General features: G+C 33.9%; 1 protein-coding gene across 1 annotated transcript; it reads right to left on the bottom strand.

Annotated features, from left to right (window-relative positions):
• Positions 1-3,523: 3,523 nt before the first annotated feature.
• LOC107956354 (LOB domain-containing protein 29) lies at positions 3,524-4,451 on the bottom strand. Its single transcript, XM_016892048.2, has 2 exons — positions 4,158-4,451; positions 3,524-4,076 (listed from the first exon to the last, which is right to left on the bottom strand). The coding sequence occupies exons 1-2, from the start codon at positions 4,434-4,436 to the stop codon at positions 3,675-3,677; spliced, it is 681 nt and encodes a 226-aa protein (XP_016747537.1). The 5' UTR covers positions 4,437-4,451; the 3' UTR covers positions 3,524-3,674.
• Between the last annotated feature and the right edge of the window lie 14,898 nt (positions 4,452-19,349).

Here is a 19,349-nt window from a genome sequence, read left to right on the forward strand (position 1 = left end):
TGAATTTAATTGTATATCATAATATTTAAATGTTTAAGACCTGATTGATTATTTAAAAGATTTATTTATGATATAATTGATCTATAATTTTGGAAATGTTGCAAATTAGTCTTAATTAAATTCTAGGTTGATATTAGAGCATACATAAGATAGTATAAGGCCCGACCAAAATTATATTTGGTGATTATGCATTGAATTGATTACAATTATGTGTTCATGTTTAAATTGAATGTTAATTATGTAATTATGAAGAAATTCCATGTTTGTTTGAAATAATCGACATGAATTGAATGTCTTCTCTTCCAACTTTAATTGTAGCATTCCGTAGCTCGGGACTGGCGACCGAACCAGTAAGGGGTGGTACATCCCTTGCCATACCTACAAACACCCTTCAAGTAGATGCAAGAATTCCTCTTCAACAAAACCATACACCGTTTTCATGCCATATACCATTTCTTCCTCTGTCATGTCACCATCTAGACTAATTCCCATATCAATTGACTTCTCCTCAAATCTTTTTTCTCCTTGTTCATTTGAATTTAGTAGAACTTGCTTATAAGAAAGCTTGTTCTCTCCTATAGGTTGTTAAAGCATTTGAATCATAAATGCGAGTTTATGAATGTGTATGGTCTTAACAAGTAAACTGAAAGGCAGGATTTTTTGCTAAATTTGGTTCTGTGATTTAATCTAATATTCTTTAGGTTATTAATGGGGATTTTAAAATTATTAAGTGTAATACTTCTCATTTGTCCCAACATACAATATAAATGAGAGGTGTCATTAGAGCATTTTCATGACAATAATCTTAGATTTATTTAAGAAATTGAATATTAAAACAATTATATAAAATAGATAAAATCAATTTTTGAATTTTTAAAATCATGTTTAAACCATTTAGAAATGAATTTTAGATGTTTGAAAGCGTTCAGGACTAAATATGAGCCTTGAAGGTCTCAATTTCAACAAAATAGTGTCATGGCACTGTCAAGGGCCTATGTATCGATACCTAAGGAGGCTTCAGGCAATGGCGGAGCCATGTTAATATGGGGGGGGAGGGGGTAAGCTAAAATTTGATAGTTGGAGAATCTTCATTGATTACTGGTAGACTAGCATCACAAGCATCACTACTTTCCTCTTAAAAAAAAGTATCAAATATCTTTACCTTCTTCATTTTTTTTGCAATCGACCTAAAATTTAATTTTATAAAATTATAAAAATAAAATAAAATGACTATAACATTCTCCAACAATTAGAATTCTAAAAAATGAGAAGACTTCACTGAAAACAAGTGAAACAAGGAATAGCAAGTCACACGTATGGACAAAAAAATAAATGGTAAATAAAGAATTAACACTAAAAGGAGAAAAAAATAGTAATTTCGGTAGAGGACCCGATTCAACAATGAGAAAAACATTAAAAAAAAAGACAATAGCATAAAAATCAACCAAAACCAACATAAAAAAAAATTCTATTGGATTCAACAATGAGGAAAAAAACATAAAAAAAATTGTAGTTTCATTAGCTATATGGACCCAATTCAACAATGAGAAAAACATAAAAAAAATGACAACAGCTTAAAAATCAACCAAAACCAACATAAAAAAACATTAGAAAAATAACTTTCTATTGGATTCAACAATGAGTAAAAAAAAAAAAAACCATGTATCATTAGCTATATGGAGCTGATTCAACAATGAGAAAAACATAGAAAAAAAAAATGAAACTATCACATTTTGTAAATTATTACCAAAAGCATACCAACCATGACAAATAGTAGTTTCAGTAATGGATCTCATTATAAATAAGTTTCTACTGCAAATAACTATTTCACTATTTTTGAAGCGTGACAACAACATATATCTAACTAGAATCTCAAAAATATCAAACTTTTACGTGTAAATTGACTTCCCAAATTCAACTAATAAACTATCGAGACATCTAAATATCTCTTTTTTATTAAAAAAATGACACACTAGTAGATTAAGAGTATATACCTTGATTGATGAAAATACCAATATCAAGACCCTATAAAGCTCAAACTTGTATTTATTTTGCAGTAATTAAGAAAGTAAAAACAAATAAAGGATGAAATCATTTGAAAGAAACAGCGTAAGTTCCAATTTTTACTCCCAAATTTAATTTATTTAAGAAGATTTTTCATTTTTTTTAAAGAATAATTTTTTTAATATTATTTTTAATACTATAAAAATATTAGAAAGTCTACTTCCATTTTTAAGAAGAGAAATTGAAAATTCTTACAACTTGGGGTTTTGGACCCAAGTCCCTGTACTATCTAATTTTAACATTCGATCGAGTTGGGGTGCGAACCTTTCAGAGGGGTAAGGGACTTTAGTCACTTTGAGATAAATTTTTTATCCTTTCTAAGCTGAGAACCAATATCTACATCTACATCATGGGTGCCGAACCCTACGTGTATAGGAACAAAATTTTCTTTTATTATTTTAATTGTTGCATTTGATTGGGTCTTCGGTGAAATTTGTATATGAGTGTTCTATGTACGGTTTAAGTTGAAAAATAAATTCTAAATTATATAATTAATTTAAAATAATTATGAACAAAATTCAAATTTGAAATCTCAAAATGCTCAAAAATTTTTATTATTTCAAATTATTTTATATATAAAGTAGGAAAAATAAATAAATTGGGCGGATCATTAATTTATTTCCAACGACAAGTCAAAAAAATCTGCTTTGCATTGAAAAATGAATAACAACATTAATATTAATATTAAATTTTTTATATTAATAATGGGTAAATTTTAAAATAGTCATTTTTATTTCATTTAAGTTACATTTTAGTCACTGAACGTTAATTGCCATTAACGGTGTGATAATAAGCTGACGTAGCATGTTAAATCATCATTTAAACCAAAATTTTAGATTAAATTACAAATTAGTCCCTCTTATTTTTCGTTTTGAGTAATTTAATTTTATTCTTTTACGTTTAAAAAAGATGGAGAATGGAGGAAAATAGAAGGGAAAGCAGAAAAGAATGAAAAATAAAAAAAGAAAAAGGAAAAGTTAAAAAAAATTGCTCAAAAAAAATATGGAGACCAATTGTATAGTTTAACCTAAAATTTTTGTTTGAAATAATGATACTACGTCAGCTTACCGTTACACCTTAACGGTAATTAACGGTTTAGTGACTAAAATATTACAACACAATAATATAAGTGACTAAAATGAAACCTAAGAAAAACAAAAGTGACTTTTGACCTATAAGCAAAGCTAATTATTATTGTTCACTTCAGTCATGAGTAAACTATATTCAAGCCATTAGTAGACAGCCAGTTCAATGTTTCATGACAGTATATATATGTGCTCTATAAGCAAGCCATTACTAGCTACCTGATCAGTATAATTTTCTTGCAAATAGTAAATAATTAACCTGATCGGTCATTTTCACGACGGTAAATTTATCATGTCAAAAAAAATTGATGTCCTCAATAAGGCCATAGACAGATTTCTTTCTAGATTATAGAAAATAATGGTAGGGTAGATGATATAGGGTTTGAGATATTGTATGAACATTAATTTATTATGGTTCCTAAAAGTGCATATGCTTCAAAATATGCAGGAGCATAGCAGCATTCAATTCAAAACTGGAAGGTCCATGGTGTCTTCATGAACTGTTTCCTCTCCATTGAGCCCCCTTCATCTGGAATTTTGCGCATACCCGAAGGCCATTGATTGAAGGTCATCAACATCCTGGAAACTCCATTGTCTGTTATTTGTTTGCATGTCAAGGGAGGAAGACATTGAATGAGGAGCCTCTACAAAAGTAGAAAACGAGATATGATCTTCTTCTGATGAGACCATTGAATTCTCATAATAGATCCCTGAAGAGTTTGGATTCGAGAACCCATTTTCACCGTATGAACTCTGGTTAAAATTTGGTGCCAGGCTTGAATTATCAGGGTGAAACCAACTTTGAACATCTGGGAGCTGAGAACAAGGAAGCTTTCCATCATTAGGGTTTGATGTAACCGAGCCATTTACAATGCTTTGAGATGCTTGCTCCGTAAGAGAAGCAAGTTGTGCTTCTAGTTTAGCAACCTGTATGAATTTGGCAACATGATCAGTTTATTGCATCAAACAAGGTCAAAGGGTGGTTTAAAAAAAGAAGAAGAAGAAAACCTGCTGTTGGAGAGCAAAGATATGAGAAACACAGCCATAAACGGGGTCCTGAAGCCTAGCTTGAGCTTCGTATGAGATTGTGACAGCAGCTTCACAGCGGTCAGTAACAGGGAGGTGAGCAAGCAGCTTCGACACATTGCTTGCACCAAAAACCTTGTGGATGGCTGCAAAATGGGTTGCACCTTGTTCATGTGAGAAATAAGGTGCAAAAACACACCCTCTAACACATTTTCTTCTCAAAAACTTGCAGGCACCACAAGGGGAACCAGAACCTGTCATTTTGAACTCTTTATTTTCTTGGTTAATTTCCTTTTTGTTCTTACAGACAGGAGAGGTTTGAACGAGGACCTTATAAAACACCAGTGGAAGTGTAAGGTGGATCATTTAATAATCATTTCTTTATTACATTTGGTCCCCTTATTGGGCTACACATTTCTTTTCTTTTCTTTTTTTATTTACATTTTCGTTTTAAAACCCCTCTCCCACCCTTCCATGTATAATCTATATTGTCACTAGTAGAATCTAAATTCAAGTGTTACCATCTAAATCATTATTAGAACCTAAGATAGACATTCCATCCATCATTAAATACAGTTAAAACTTTTTGGTTTCTGAGTCTACGACATAAAATATACTCATATATTCCTATAACAAACACTGCTATTACAGATATATAAGTCTCGATGAGCTCTAATCTATCTAAACTTTTCTTGGGATATATTCAAAGATTGCAGAGTTTTAATCTAAAGCATTGTCGTGCTGGGAAATAAGACAAAAAAGAACCAATCAGCTTCGGAAGTTTAATAATGAACTGATCATGAACCCTTCTAACATGTGAAGCTCACTTTAATTAGATGATCATTTTCATTGTTTCAGCTCTGCAGTTTGCAGCATGTGTGGCTCATTATTAGTTAAATCAAATATATATACCAATCAGAGCAAGCTTCAGTTTACATTGATGATTTATATATTTATATAAGTATAATATAACAAACTGCCTGACTAAGTGGAGATTAAATAATGTTATCTAACCAAAACCAAAAAAGAAGTTCACTTAATTTCAAAATATTTGTGTTTCAATCTTGGATTAAAACTAATCTAATCCTTATAAAAGAAATGAAAACTCTTAGAATGGAATAGTGTGATGTTGGTGACTTAAAAAAGATCTGTATATACAAGAGGGTCTCTAGTCTCTAGTCCCTAGTCCCTAGTCCCTACCCTATTGCTAATACGGATATGATTATAATCTCTAGGGTTGAAATAGTGGTCCCTCTTCCTTTGCTTGCTATAATCCACCTGATAAAGTTGTCTTTTCCCATTTTTATTTTTATGACTAAAAGATATCCGAGGTTAAAAAAAAAAAACCATGTTGATGCAAATTATGCAAATTTTTCAAATGCATTAGCAGCCACACTAAAAGCTGATTAATCATGTGGATTTGTAGTGACACAAAACTAAAATGGTATATGGGGATGTTTTGCCAAGAAATAACAAAGAAAACAAATACTAATAAATCAGGTATCTGTTGTGGTCAATCATTAAGGAAAAATATATATTGTAAATATTAGACATGAAATGGTGGAATACTCCATCATAGCTGTTCGAGTACAGATAATGAGAGTGCAAAAAGGGTGGCAGATAAAAAAGAAAGAGAGCATATATTCCAAAAATGAATGAAACAAAAGATAGTGACACTGCAATTAATACAACATTATGGGTTTATACTCAGGTGAAAGAACCCCCAATAGCAGTGTGTTGGTAAATTTTATTAGTGCTTCCCACACTTGACCAATTTATACACTATTTATCATCATCATCATCAACATCATCAACTTATCTTTATAATTAAGTAGCAAAGCTTGTTAGGCACCCACATGAGAGGTTGCCCCTTTTGGCCCCACAACCCTAACCCCTAATAATAATGACTGACCCTTCCCCAACTTGACATATTTCGATGAGCTATTATTGGCTAAACCCTTCTCTTAAAGCAATAGCATGGGCTAATGACAGGGCTAAGCCATTATCCGATCTGCCATTCGACAATATATATATAAATATATATAAACTTTTAGGTCATTTGTACTTGTTGCCCACTTAATCCATTAGAAACGAAAGACTAATCTTTCGGACAAGAAGGTATGTGCATGAAAGACTAATCCATTATTAAAATATTAATCACCTTAAAGAATAACGTAGGAAAGGGTTGAGTTAGAAGGGGTATGCGTGGAACTCCATCATGTTTGGGTTAAGTTTATATATAGTACTTTTGTTTAAGTTTACTCTATAACTATTTATAGCTCATCTCAATCTATAAATAAAAGGATAACGTGTTTCAGCACACTTGAACTCACGTTCTCCTGCATTAGCAACAATTTTCATACTAATCAAGTTAAGACTCAATCGACATTTTTACTAAAATTTTAAATATAGACAACATATTTTTATGTTTACATTATGGTATTTTATATTATTACATATTTAGATTTAAGTGATGTAAATTACATCATATTTATATTAAATATATTAGAAAATGAATCGGGTCAAATTGGACTTTGACGTTGAATGTTGGAGTCTAAGCTCGATTATATTCTAAGTGAGCCTTTTTTGTCCAAATTTATTTTTCAAACCTAATATTTTTAGTCATGCCCTCCCAAATTCCGAACAAGATTTTGGATTTAAAAAAAAATAGAACATTAACAAAGCTTAACTAATCTCAAATTGAGTAAATTTATTAATAAGGTGTGAATATTTATGATAATAAAATAACATAAACACATATATCATTAGTTATGAGGATAATTATTCGATACATAGATAGGTGAAATTTTTGAAGTCTACAAACGACATTAAGAAAATCTTTAATTAATATTAAAAAATAAAATAAGAATAAATGGAACACCTCTCAATTTTTTAATTCAATTTACATGTTAAAAACTCCATCACCTATATATCAAATAATAATCTTTAATTATAATAAACAAAAATTATATAAATACAAGATGAATATATATACTTTCATATTTAGTTTAAAATGAAAAAAGTTATATATATATTGATACGCCCCGGCCTCGGTGATGAGAGTCGAGTCGTTGATGTACCCGATCGTGAATTGGAGTAATATCAAGGTTTGTCGAAGATAGGTTAAGAAAGAAGGGATAAAGGCTCAAATTTAGTTCAAAAGGGGTTATGAAGTGTATTGAGGATGATAGGTGAATGAAAACCAAGTATTCAAGTTGAACCAACACAATATAAGTGTGTTAACCCGGGACTTATACGAATACTTAGGAAATGTTAAATGTTGTATGGATGGAAAACGAATAAAATGGAACCTTGACCCACTATCAAAGATGATAGGAACCTCGGTATAACTTGAACGCCACACTTTGGATGCAAAGTGATAAGTTCGGATAAGAAGAATGGGTTGACGCCACAAAGGTTACTTGATAAGTCAAACGAGTCTTTGGAGAACAATGAGAGTTGTAAACAATTTCACAAAATGTAAAAACATTAATTCCAGGTTCTTCCCTTACAATGAAATTTAACACATATTTATAGGCAAAACAAAAGGGTAGCCGAATGGGTAAAATTGGAAGCCAAATTCGGCCATGGTGCTTCCTCAATTTGTTCCTTAAATTATGCATGATGTTGGCCAAATGCTTCCTTAAATTCTTCCATGAATTATGCATGATGTTGGTCAAATGCTTCCTCAAATTCTTCCATGAATTATGCACGATGTTGGCCAAATGCTTCCTCAAATTCTTCCATGAATTATGCATGATGTTGGTCAAATGCTTCCTTAATTTGTTCCATAAATTATGCATGATGTTGTCCACCTCTTCTTTGCCGTCCATGTACATTGTCCTAGCAAATTCAACAAATTTACTTAGCTTAAATCTCACACATTAATTCGGCTGAACCAAGAAATATTTAACTAAGACTCAAATTAAACTTAACAGCAACTAAGACAATTTAATTAATTATTTCAAAATAAAAATAAAAAATGAATAAGCTAAAAACGAGCTTGTTAAAAACTAAGCTGGAAGAGCTTGAAGTAAAGTGCACGGTTTGCTCATCTTGCTGGTCCATGAGTTTTCAAGTAGACTGGCCACGGATTCACCCCAAACCCGATCAACCAAAGCTGAAATTGTGTCTTTAAACTTCTTAGCCCTAGCTCTGGTAATAGGTCCTTTAGGCAGCTCGAGGGAAACATCATTCGCATTTGATAACTCATGGGGCCCGATTGCATCATTCCCTCCCTCTTCGAGGCGATTTGTCCCCAAATCGCTACCTGCATCAAAGGGAGATAAATCAGCCACATTAAAGCTTGCGCTAATATTGTAATCACCTGGGAGATCAAGCTTGTAAGAGTTCTCATTAATTCGTTCCAACACTTGAAAGGGTCCGTCTCCTCTTGGCAACAGCTTCGACCTTCGTTGGGCCGGGAACCTTTCCTTCCTCATGTGAACCCAAACCCAATCTCCAGGTTCAAACACTATTTGCTTCCTTCCTTTGTTTGCAGCTCACATATATTGTTCGGTTCGCACTTCAATGTTGGTTCTCACCTTTTGATGAAGTTGCTTCACATAATCGACTTTTCGTTTTGCATCGGTATGAACAAGCTGATCACGGGGCAAAGGAAGAAAATCTAATGGAGTTAGAGGATTGAATCCATACACAACCTCAAATGGTGAATGTTTAGTAGCAAAATGGACGGATCTATTGTAAGCGAATTCCACATGCGGTAAACATTCCTCCTACGCTTTGAGATTCTTTCGAATAATTGCTCGTAATAAGGTTGATAGCACGCGATTCACAACCTCCGTTTGTCCATCCGTTTGGGGATGACAGGTTGTTGAAAACAACAGTTTCGTTCTTAGCTTTCCCCATAGAGACCTCCAAAAATGACTTAGGAACTTTGCGTCTCGATCGGATACGATGGTTTTTGGAATTCCGTGAAGTCGTACAACCTTCCTAAAGAACAAATTAGCAATATGAACGGCATCGTCAATTTTAGAACAAGCTATAAAATGTGACATTTTGGAGAATCTATCTACAACAACAAAAATTGAATCCTTCCCCGTTTTAGTCCTTGGAAGTCCTAGGATAAAATCCATAGAAAGATCGACCCATGGTGCGTCAGGTATGGGCAACGGTTTGTAGAGCCCATGTGGATTAATCTTGGACTTGGCCTTCTTGCAAGTTATGCAGTGACTACAAATTTGTTCAACTTCTTTTCTCATTCCAGGCCAAAAGAAATGTTCTTGGAGGGTTGAAAACGTCTTAGCCACCCCAAAATGGCCCATGAGTCCACCACCATGTGCCTCGATCACCAACAATTTCCGTATTGAACTTTGCAGAATACAAAGCTTACCTTCGCGAAAAAGAAATCCATCAAACCTGTAAAACTTATCAACAGCTTTGTTTTTACAAGATTTATAAATATCACCAAAATTAACATCATCATTATACAATTCCTTCAAAAAGGCAAATCCGAGCAATTTTGAATCTAAATATGATAGCAAAGTATATCGTCGAGATAACGCGTCAGCCACAATGTTTTCCTTACCCTTTTTATATTTGATGATGTAAGGAAAAGATTCTAAATACTCGACCCATTTGGCGTGTCGTTTATTTAATTTTGCTTGTCCCTTGATATGCTTCAATGCCTCATGATCTGAGTGTATGACAAACTCTTTTGGCCATAAGTAGTGCTGCCAAGTCTCGAGAGCTCGAATTAGAGCATACATTTCTTTGTCATACGTCGGATAGTTGAGAACGGCTCCATTTAACTTCTCACTAAAGTATGCCACGGGCCTTCCATCTTGCATTAAAACGGCTCCAATTCCGACACCTGATGCATCACATTCAACTTCAAACATTTTAGCAAAATCAGGTAACACAAGTAAGGGAGCATTAGTTAAGCAAGATTTAAGAGCAATGAAAGATTTTTCTTGTTCCTCATTCCAATAGAAGGCAGAAGACTTCTTGATCACACTAGTTAAAGGTGCTGCCAAGGTGCTAAAATTTGGAACAAATCGTCGATAGAAGCTTGCCAATCTGTGGAAGCTCCTCACTTGGCTAATGCTCGTGGGTCTAGACCATTCTTGAATGGCTTTCACCTTTTCTTGATCAACCTCCAATCCTTCCGAGCTGACCACGAATCCTAAGAAAATAACCTTGTTAGTATAAAAAGTACATTTCTTAAGATTAGCAAACAATGATTCTTTTCTAAGCACATCCAAAACAGATTTTAAATGCAACAAATGATCTTCTAAGGAATTGCTATAGATAAGTATATCATCAAAATAGACAACGCAAAATTTTCTGATAAAAGAACGAAGAACATGGTTCATCAACCGCATGAAAGTGCTAGGCGCATTGGTAAGCCCGAATGGCATAACCAACCACTCGTAGAGTCCATGTTTCATCTTAAAAGCGGTTTTCCACTCGTCCCCCTCACGCATCCGAATTTGGTTGTATCCGCTCTTTAGATCAATTTTAGAAAATATTCGAACACCACTCAATTCATCCAACATATCATCGAGTCGCGGTATCGGATGTCGATACTTAATAGTGATCTTATTTACCGCGCGACAATCTACGCACATACGCCATGTTCCATCCTTTTTTGGCACCAATAAAATCGGTACGGCGCAAGGACTAAGACTTTCTCGTATATATCCCTTCTCCATAAGTTCATTGACTTGTTTTTGCAATTCTTTGGTCTCTTCGGGATTTGTACGATAAGCTGGTCGATTGGGAATGGAGGCTCCGGGAATGAAATCAATTTGATGTTCTATTCCTCGAATGGGCGGTAACCCATTAGGAATGTCTTCCGGAAACACGTCCTCAAATTCCTGCAAAAGAGAAACAATCGAAGAGGGCAGATTTGGATCCAACTCGTTAGTATTCAAAAGAGTTTCCTTGTACATAAGTACAAGAACCGATTGCTGCATCAAATAAGACTTTCTAAAATCACTCTCTTTCGTATAAACACTCATTTTCTTTTGCTCTTTTTCTTCTCTATTTTTTTGTTCAATCGATTTATTATTTTCTCTCACACTTTTCAAAAGTTTTTCTTTTTTTTCCTCAGTGTGTTTTTCGCTTTCTTTTTCATTCTCTCGAAATTTTTCAAAAGACTCTCTTAACTTCAATTGGTCTTCATAAACCTGCCTCGGTGTCATCGGGACTAAGGTGACATTCTTGCCTTCAAACTTGAAAGTGTAGCGGTTTGTAAAACCATCATGAGTAGCTTTACGGTCGAATTGCCATGGACGACCCAATAACATATGACCAGCATGCATAGGTATTACGTCGCATAAAACTTTGTCGGAATATTTTCCGATAGTGAACGGCACCAAAACTTGCTTAGTTACCTTCAACTCCCCTCCATCATTAAGCCATTGAAGTTTGTAAGGTTGAGGGTGCTTAGTTGTTGGCAAGCCGAGTTTTTCAACCATTAAGGTGCTGGCCACATTTGTACAACTCCCGCCATCAACGATCAAGCTTCACACCTTGCCTTGGACATGGCAACGTGTATGGAAAATGTTCTCCCTTTGCTGTTCGTTTTCAACACTTTGAAGACTAAGACTTCGTTTAATGACGAGGATTTCGCCATCAACAGTATATTCAAGTTCGTCTTCTTCTTCGGCGGCTTCATCGGGGTTTTCATCATCGTCTTCCTCCGATTCGATCTCTCCATTAGCCCGCAATATCATGTTAGTTCGGTTAGGGCATTGACTTGCAATATGGCCCCTCCCTAAACACTTGAAACACTTTATTTCTCGTGATCGATTCGGCATGACAACTTCTTTACCTTTGCTTGTTTCACCAACAGGTTTGCTCACCTTAGAAGACAAAGGGTGATCTTTAGTGCGATTAGAGAAGTCTTTCTTACCCGTGCCTTGGTTCCACCTTTGAAAATTGTTAGTGCTAGGAAAGGTTCGGCTAGTTCTTTTTCTCTTCAATTGTTTTTCAACTTTGATAGCAACATGTACCATATCAACAACTTCGACATAGTGTTGAAGTTCCACCACGTTAGCTATGTCACGATTAAGGCCGACTAAGAATCGAGCCATGGTTGCTTCACGATCTTCATTCTCGTTTGCTCGAATCATGGCAATTTTCATTTCTTTGAAGTAGTCCTCCACACTTCGATTTCCTTGCGTAAGATTCTGCAATTTTTGATAAAGTTCACGATAATAGTAAGAGGGTATAAATCGCTTACGTATTACGGCTTTCATTTCGGTCCAAGATGAGATTGGCCGCTCCCCGTTCCTTCTTCGACTCGTTGTGAGTTGATCCCACCATACCATTGCGTAATCGGAGAACTCGATTGCCGCCAATTTCACCTTTTTGCTCTCCGAGTAGTTGTGACACTCGAAGATCACCTCTATTTTTCTCTCCCATTCTAGATAGGCTTCCGGATCAGATTTCCCATGAAAGGGAGGAATGGATAGTTTAATACCTTTTAAATCACCATCAACTTGGCCTCGATCTCTAGGACCCCTATTCCTTTGACCTCGTCGTCTTTCGTTTTGATCCAATGCTTGGTCACTTTCCTCCTCGCTTGGCTCGAAGGGATCATCCACCAAAGGTCTTGCTCGCCCCTGCTCCCTTCTCAGTCCTTGAGGGGTTCCTTCTCGTGTTGGCCCTCCTTCCACTCGATCTAGCCTCTCATTGATGGATTCAAACTCGTTACGGAGCATTCGTTGAAATTCTCTTAAGAGGGCTTGTTGGCCTAAATCGGGAACTCCTTCTCTTCCCACCACGTTTTGCTCGGTATCTTGAGACATGATTATATACTAAAAGAAGAAATGTTAAAAATAATAATAATAATAACATAAAATTAAATACCTCACCACAAAATTCTCACCAATTCCTCACAAAGAAAATTTCACACAATTTGGCTTTTACTCCTCTCTAATGGTCTCACCAATCGCTCTTGCCTTTTACCACTCGATTTTCGCCTCTCGAAGTTCTCCGCAAACTAGATAGACGAATCAATACCGTTTGTCGTCGGCTTACAAAATTGAGTTGGCTTGGTGGGCAATGATGTCGGAAATGGTAGGCTATCAAACAAAACTTAAAATGAATTTCAATCACTTTTTTTTAATTCCGAATTTTTTTTTACGGATCTTTCACGTTCTTTTCGTCCGCGCCTAGACCGTAGGCAAAATTTTTTTTTTTATTTTTTTTTTACAAAATCATAATATCAAAGATGATGATTCTTACTCCGATTCGGCTAGCTCTGATACCAGATGATACGCCCCGGCCTCGGTGATGAGAGTCGAGTCGTTGATGTACCCGATCGTGAATTGGAGTAATATCAAGGTTTGTCGAAGATAGGTTAAGAAAGAAGGGATAAAGGCTCAAATTTAGTTCAAAAGGGGTTATGAAGTGTATTGAGGATGATAGGTGAATGAAAACCAAGTATTCAAGTTGAACCAACACAATATAAGTGTGTTAACCCGGGACTTATACGAATACTTAAGAAAGGTTAAATGTTGTATGGATGGAAAACGAATAAAATGGAACCTTGACCCACTATCAAAGATGATAGGAACCTCGGTATAACTTGAACGCCACACTTTGGATGCAAAGTGATAAGTTCGGATAAGAAGAATGGGTTGACGCCACAAGGGTTACTTGATAAGTCAAACGAGTCTTTGGAGAACAATGAGAGTTGTAAACAATCTCACAAAATGTAAAAACATTAATTCCAGGTTCTTCCCTTACAATGAAATTTAACACATATTTATAGGCAAAACAAAAGGGTAGCCGAATGGGTAAAATTGGAAGCCAAATTCGGCCATGGTGCTTCCTCAATTTGTTCCTTAAATTATGCATGATGTTGGCCAAATGCTTCCTTAAATTCTTCCATGAATTATGCATGATGTTGGTCAAATGCTTCCTCAAATTCTTCCATGAATTATGCACGATGTTGGCCAAATGCTTCCTCAAATTCTTCCATGAATTATGCATGATGTTGGTCAAATGCTTCCTCAAATTCTTCCATGAATTATGCATGATGTTGGTCAAATGCTTCCTTAATTTGTTCCACAAATTATGCATGATGTTGTCCACCTCTTCTTTGCCGTCCATGTACATTGTCCTAGCAAATTCAACAAATTTACTTAGCTTAAATCTCACACATTAATTCGGCTGAACCAAGAAATATTTAACTAAGACTCAAATTAAACTTAACAGCAACTAAGACAATTTAATTAATTATTTCAAAAAAAAATAAAAAATGAATAAGCTAAAAACGAGCTTGTTAAAAATTAAGCTGGAAGAGCTTGAAGTAAAGTGCACGGTTTGCTCATCTTGCTGGTCCATGAGTTTTCAAGTAGACTGGCCACGGATTCACCCCAAACCCGATCAACCAAAGCTGAAATTGTGTCTTTAAACTTCTTAGCCCTAGCTCTGGTAATAGGTCCTTTAGGCAGCTCGAGGGAAACATCATTCGCATTTGATAACTCATGGGGCCCGATTGCATCATATATATATATTTATGTATGTTTATATTGACAACATCCTTTGCATTAGATATGTTAATGGGTCAGGCTATTCGTCTAGGTCCGTTCAAAATTTGGGAAGGTTTCGGTAAAAATATTAGACCTAAAAAATGAATTCAAGCAAAAAAAAAATTAGGCCCATTTAAAATATGGGTCGGGCTCAGACTTAAAAATTCAAGGCTCAAGCACGTTTTTAAGTTTATAATACTTTATGTTATATTATTTTTATATATTATGTAATTTAGAACACATTAAAAATAATAATCTTGTACTAAATATATAATACTATTATAATGCAAATATTAAAATAACATAATATAAATATTTTTTTTATCTAAAAAAATAATATAGATGGACCTAAATGGGTTTAGGTTAATCTTTTACAAATATGAATAAATTTAAATAAAATTTTAAATTTATATTTTAAATTAAACCGATTTTAAATAAATATAAAATATATTAATATCATATTTAAACTTAATCTAAATCTAACTCGACCCCCCATAAACAACCACAGTGCATAATTGCTCCGTCCAATTATTCGCTAGTTGCTATCAAATATTGAGAGCAACGGAATCTCTTTAAACTCAATGCCTGTGTCAGCTTAAAGTACAAGGCAGAGTATGGCACTCGGAGGTAAATAAATTATATTATAATAAAGTTACACACAAATCTTTTTTTTTTCTTTGCAAAAATAAATCATAATTTATATTAAGTGATCATGAAAAAAAAAACCCAAAAGTGTAGTGTAATATATAGTTCATTTAATATAAACTTTTTAATTACGAAGTAATAGTTAAAGTTTTTATTAGACATTTGTTTAGTATAAATTTAAATTGTATTATTTTTTTTCTATTTTTAATATTATATAAAAAAACAATACCTCATATTTAAAATATTTATTTTCAATATTCAAATTGAATTTGTTGAATATAATTATTGAAGGGGTTCTACAAATAAGGTTGATATCATCATCTTAGCAATGGTGCATTAATTATTTTAGGGATATACATCAACTTTGATTTTTGTGTAATTTTATATATTTTATTTAATTTTTACAAATCATTGATAATATTATCGAATTAATGTTAATATATTGCATACACAAATAATTATATTAATAAGTATTCATTTCTTTAAATGTGTATAGTTGAATCAAAATCAAAATTTCATGTATACATATAAACTACAATTCAAGTTTCATATATATACGTGTGTGTGTGTGTGTGTGTGCGCGGATAATCAGTGGCGGATCTAGAAATAGAACTTTGGGGTGAGAGGGCAGGGGCGAAGTAAAAAAAAAATTAGGAGGGTGGAATTAAATTATATATTTTTTATGATAGTAAAAATGTAAATTTACCATTTTAATAGTCTATATGTTTATAATTTTTAGAGGATTAATTTAAAATTTTATAAATTATAAATGACTTAAATGAAAAATTATCTATTGTAGGGGACCGAATTCTCTTTCAGACCCCAAATCAAAGTATATATACAAATTTGATATTTATCCCATTATTTTATAGTGGGAGGCAATGACTCTTGAAGACAAGTACTATATTATGACTCTTCAAAATAGGGTATATGCAAAGACTGGCAGAAGACAAATTAAGACCAAGTTCTTTGGACTTTTGTTGGAATTATTATCCAACAATTACCAAAAATCCATGCAATTATCAGTTTTTGATAAACTTTCCATGTTTTCTTTTTCAAGTTCATGGGTCTGATTTACCTCTTCAAGCCATTGATCCATGCAAGTGGTTCAAACACCATATTATTTCTTGTTTTTCAAAACAAAATTTAGAAAGAAGAAAAAGGAGGAGTTGGTCTGTAGAAAAAACAGGTGTTTGAGTGATGCTAACATAGTAATCTTTGTATCCTTGGAAAGACTGGTCAAGCCGACACCCATCGTACATATGGGGCCATTTTTACGTGTGGATTCATTATATGGTATAAGATTTAGGGTTTCTATAAATGCGTGAGAATTAGTGAATTTAAAATGATTAAATTATATATTTTATTAAGATGCTATTCTAGACGTCCAAGATGTCCATTTCTAAAAGGAAGCGACGAAAATGTGGTTGCTTGATGATTGAAACAGGAGCTGAAACCTTCATTTTCACAAGTAAATTTATATTTAAAGTATGATTAGGATGGTTTAAGTCACTAATCAAGTATGATTATAATATTTGGATGTACTTTGAATAAGGGGCAAGATTTCAAAGTCCAAACCTTAAAAATAGGGACCAATAAGCTCTAGATTAGCTTAAGGGCGGCCATTATCAATCCTCAGGTTACCATCTAGAAAATTAACACACACACACACAAAGTGAAAGAGATGGTTTTGTTATTATGTATGGCTTAATCATATTCCTTAAGATTTTGATTGTTTAGAGAGAAGTCCACAAAAATATTTTCCGTCAACAGTCAACGAATCTCTTCAACATATTTGATATTTGGCTTAAGATGTCTATGTTCAATTTATCTCCGTATTTTGTGTCTTGACTTTGTTGAAAGTTACAAAGAGTTCATAAAGTAATAAAAGATATATCATATGAGAGAAAAAAGAAGTAATTATATAAATGAATAAAAACAATAATAGCACGAATAGATAATCTAAAATTAAATTATAAAATTTTGATGAGTTATTCATCAAAACTTGAAATTTGTCCAAAATTTGAAATTTAAATTATTAAATATCAAATTAAAGATATCATAAATTTTTGTAAATAAAAATAATAGAGTCCGATTTAAAGTGAGTTTAGATTAATCATTTAGAAAATATAAATGAACTTGACAAAACTTGGATATCCATGTTTCAAGTTGAACTAAACTTAAACAAATATGAAGCGTGTTAATAACATACATGGACCCAAATCTAGCTTGACCCGACCTGGCCATGGAAACTTTTACTTTCAAATTACTAACAATTTTAAGAATTCCTTGAGAAAGAAAAACTATTTGAGAATTTCCCAATCGTAGGCTGGAGGGTAGGGAAGCCTGGTGATCATCATTTATGGGAAATGCTATGTCCTAGTATTGGATAGCTTATGTTTCATTATTTAAAGAAAGGATCTGTTCCATTGCTAAACTTGAAGTCGCTAAAAGCAAGCACAATAAAGTAAGATGTTTGTGGAAGGAATTTGGCATCATTACAGCTGAAATGGCAGGGGCTTTAGCAATCCAAAGCAAAGCAGGGGATAGAGTAGGGTTAGAGCTTTATGGCTACCAGATAACCCCCAACAACAAATACTGTCGAGTGGAGACGTATAATTGGTGCACACAGTGTCGATTGCCGGTGGACTCATACATCTTACCATGCATAGCACAAAAAAATTCAGGGTAATATTATATAAACCTGCTTTCAAGATTCAAGAACACATAGCAACTTCCTCGCTACACATAGAAGCATTTTCTCAAAGTTGCAAACAACTCCGGTGTTTGGCCCATTGGTCAAGGATGTTCACTCCATACTCAGTGGGATGGAATTGCAGGAATTACCTAGTAGGGGTATGTGTGACAGTGATTTGCTTCTGCCAGTATCAGATGAAGCAACAAGAAAAAGGACCATGCTTGTCTGGTATGGAGACCGGAAATGTTTTCATCAAAGAAAAAGGCAAACCCTTTTACTACATGTGGTAAAGCATCATCTATGTAATTCCTCTGGTACTGTTTAAGCACCATCTCTTCACATTGATTGATACAGCATTTGTTAAAGAAAAACAAATATTGCAAATTAGTAAAGCAAGGAGAGGTCTACATGAGTAATGGAAGCAAAATGGGCAGATTTGATCCCAACACTCTTTGGCCTAGAAGTTACATATGCATATCGCAAAAGCAGAAGTTTAAGCTTTCATCAATCTACATGATCTCCAACACCAAAATTTGTACTTAAAACCCATTATTGCTTTTGAAGATTGTGACTGAAACCGGTTAAGAACGGCATTAAAACTATAACAAGTTTCCATCTTTTAATCAAAATGAGCAACAAAACCAAGAAACCCAATTATTAAAAGATGAAAATAAAATAAAATAAAGAGAGAAAGAGTGAATTTTTCCTCGTAGAGCTTCAAGGATTTTACATTGTTCTCATGAAAACTGCACAAAAGTGTCGTATCCAGATCCAGCTGCTTAACCAGCTCAAGTTGTAACCCCGTTTCAGCCAATTCCTGTCCTATCTTTGATGCTCCTCCTTTCACTATCATGAGTTGGTAAAGTTGAGATTTTTACTAATAGTTTAGCCTTCAATAGAAAACAAACGACAAAGGGAGATAATTCCAAGTTAATAATCTACAGAGACGGATTGAAAGAACAGAATAAAGATTTATGCAAAGACAGCAGGCTTTCGGCCACCGCCCACCATGGGTTTAGCTTTTGGGCCTAAGAATAAGTCCAAGTCCAACAGACTTGTCTGAATAGTTAGTGCTAACTAGGGTTTTTAAAGTTTCTAACTCATTAGTCAGTTCTTCCTATAAATTACTCTTTTGTTCTTAGGGTTTAGCCACCAAAAGCAGCTGCAGAGACAAGCCATTTCGACATAGTATTTCTTTCTTCTACTTTGGTTGCCCTGTTTGTTTCAGATTATATTTATTTCTAGTTCTGATGCTTGTTTTTCTGGTTCAAAATTCTTAAGTGTTTGGTTTTTTCTTTTTCTTCCAAAAACAAGGGTGTTGGA

This window comes from Gossypium hirsutum, chromosome A07 (genome assembly GCF_007990345.1).
Source record: "Gossypium hirsutum isolate 1008001.06 chromosome A07, Gossypium_hirsutum_v2.1, whole genome shotgun sequence".
NCBI classification, from domain to species: Eukaryota; Viridiplantae; Streptophyta; class Magnoliopsida; order Malvales; family Malvaceae; genus Gossypium; species Gossypium hirsutum.

What these genes read in the sequence shown, in the direction of transcription:
- LOC107956354 (XM_016892048.2), bottom strand. Translation starts at nt 4,436, where the DNA reads ATGACAGGTTCTGGTTCCCCTTGTGGTGCCTGCAAGTTTTTGAGAAGA. An exon ending in TCTTTGCTCTCCAACAGCAG is followed by an intron (nt 4,077 to 4,157) that starts GTTTTCTTCTTC and finishes AAATTCATACAG; the next exon opens with GTTGCTAAACTAGAAGCACA.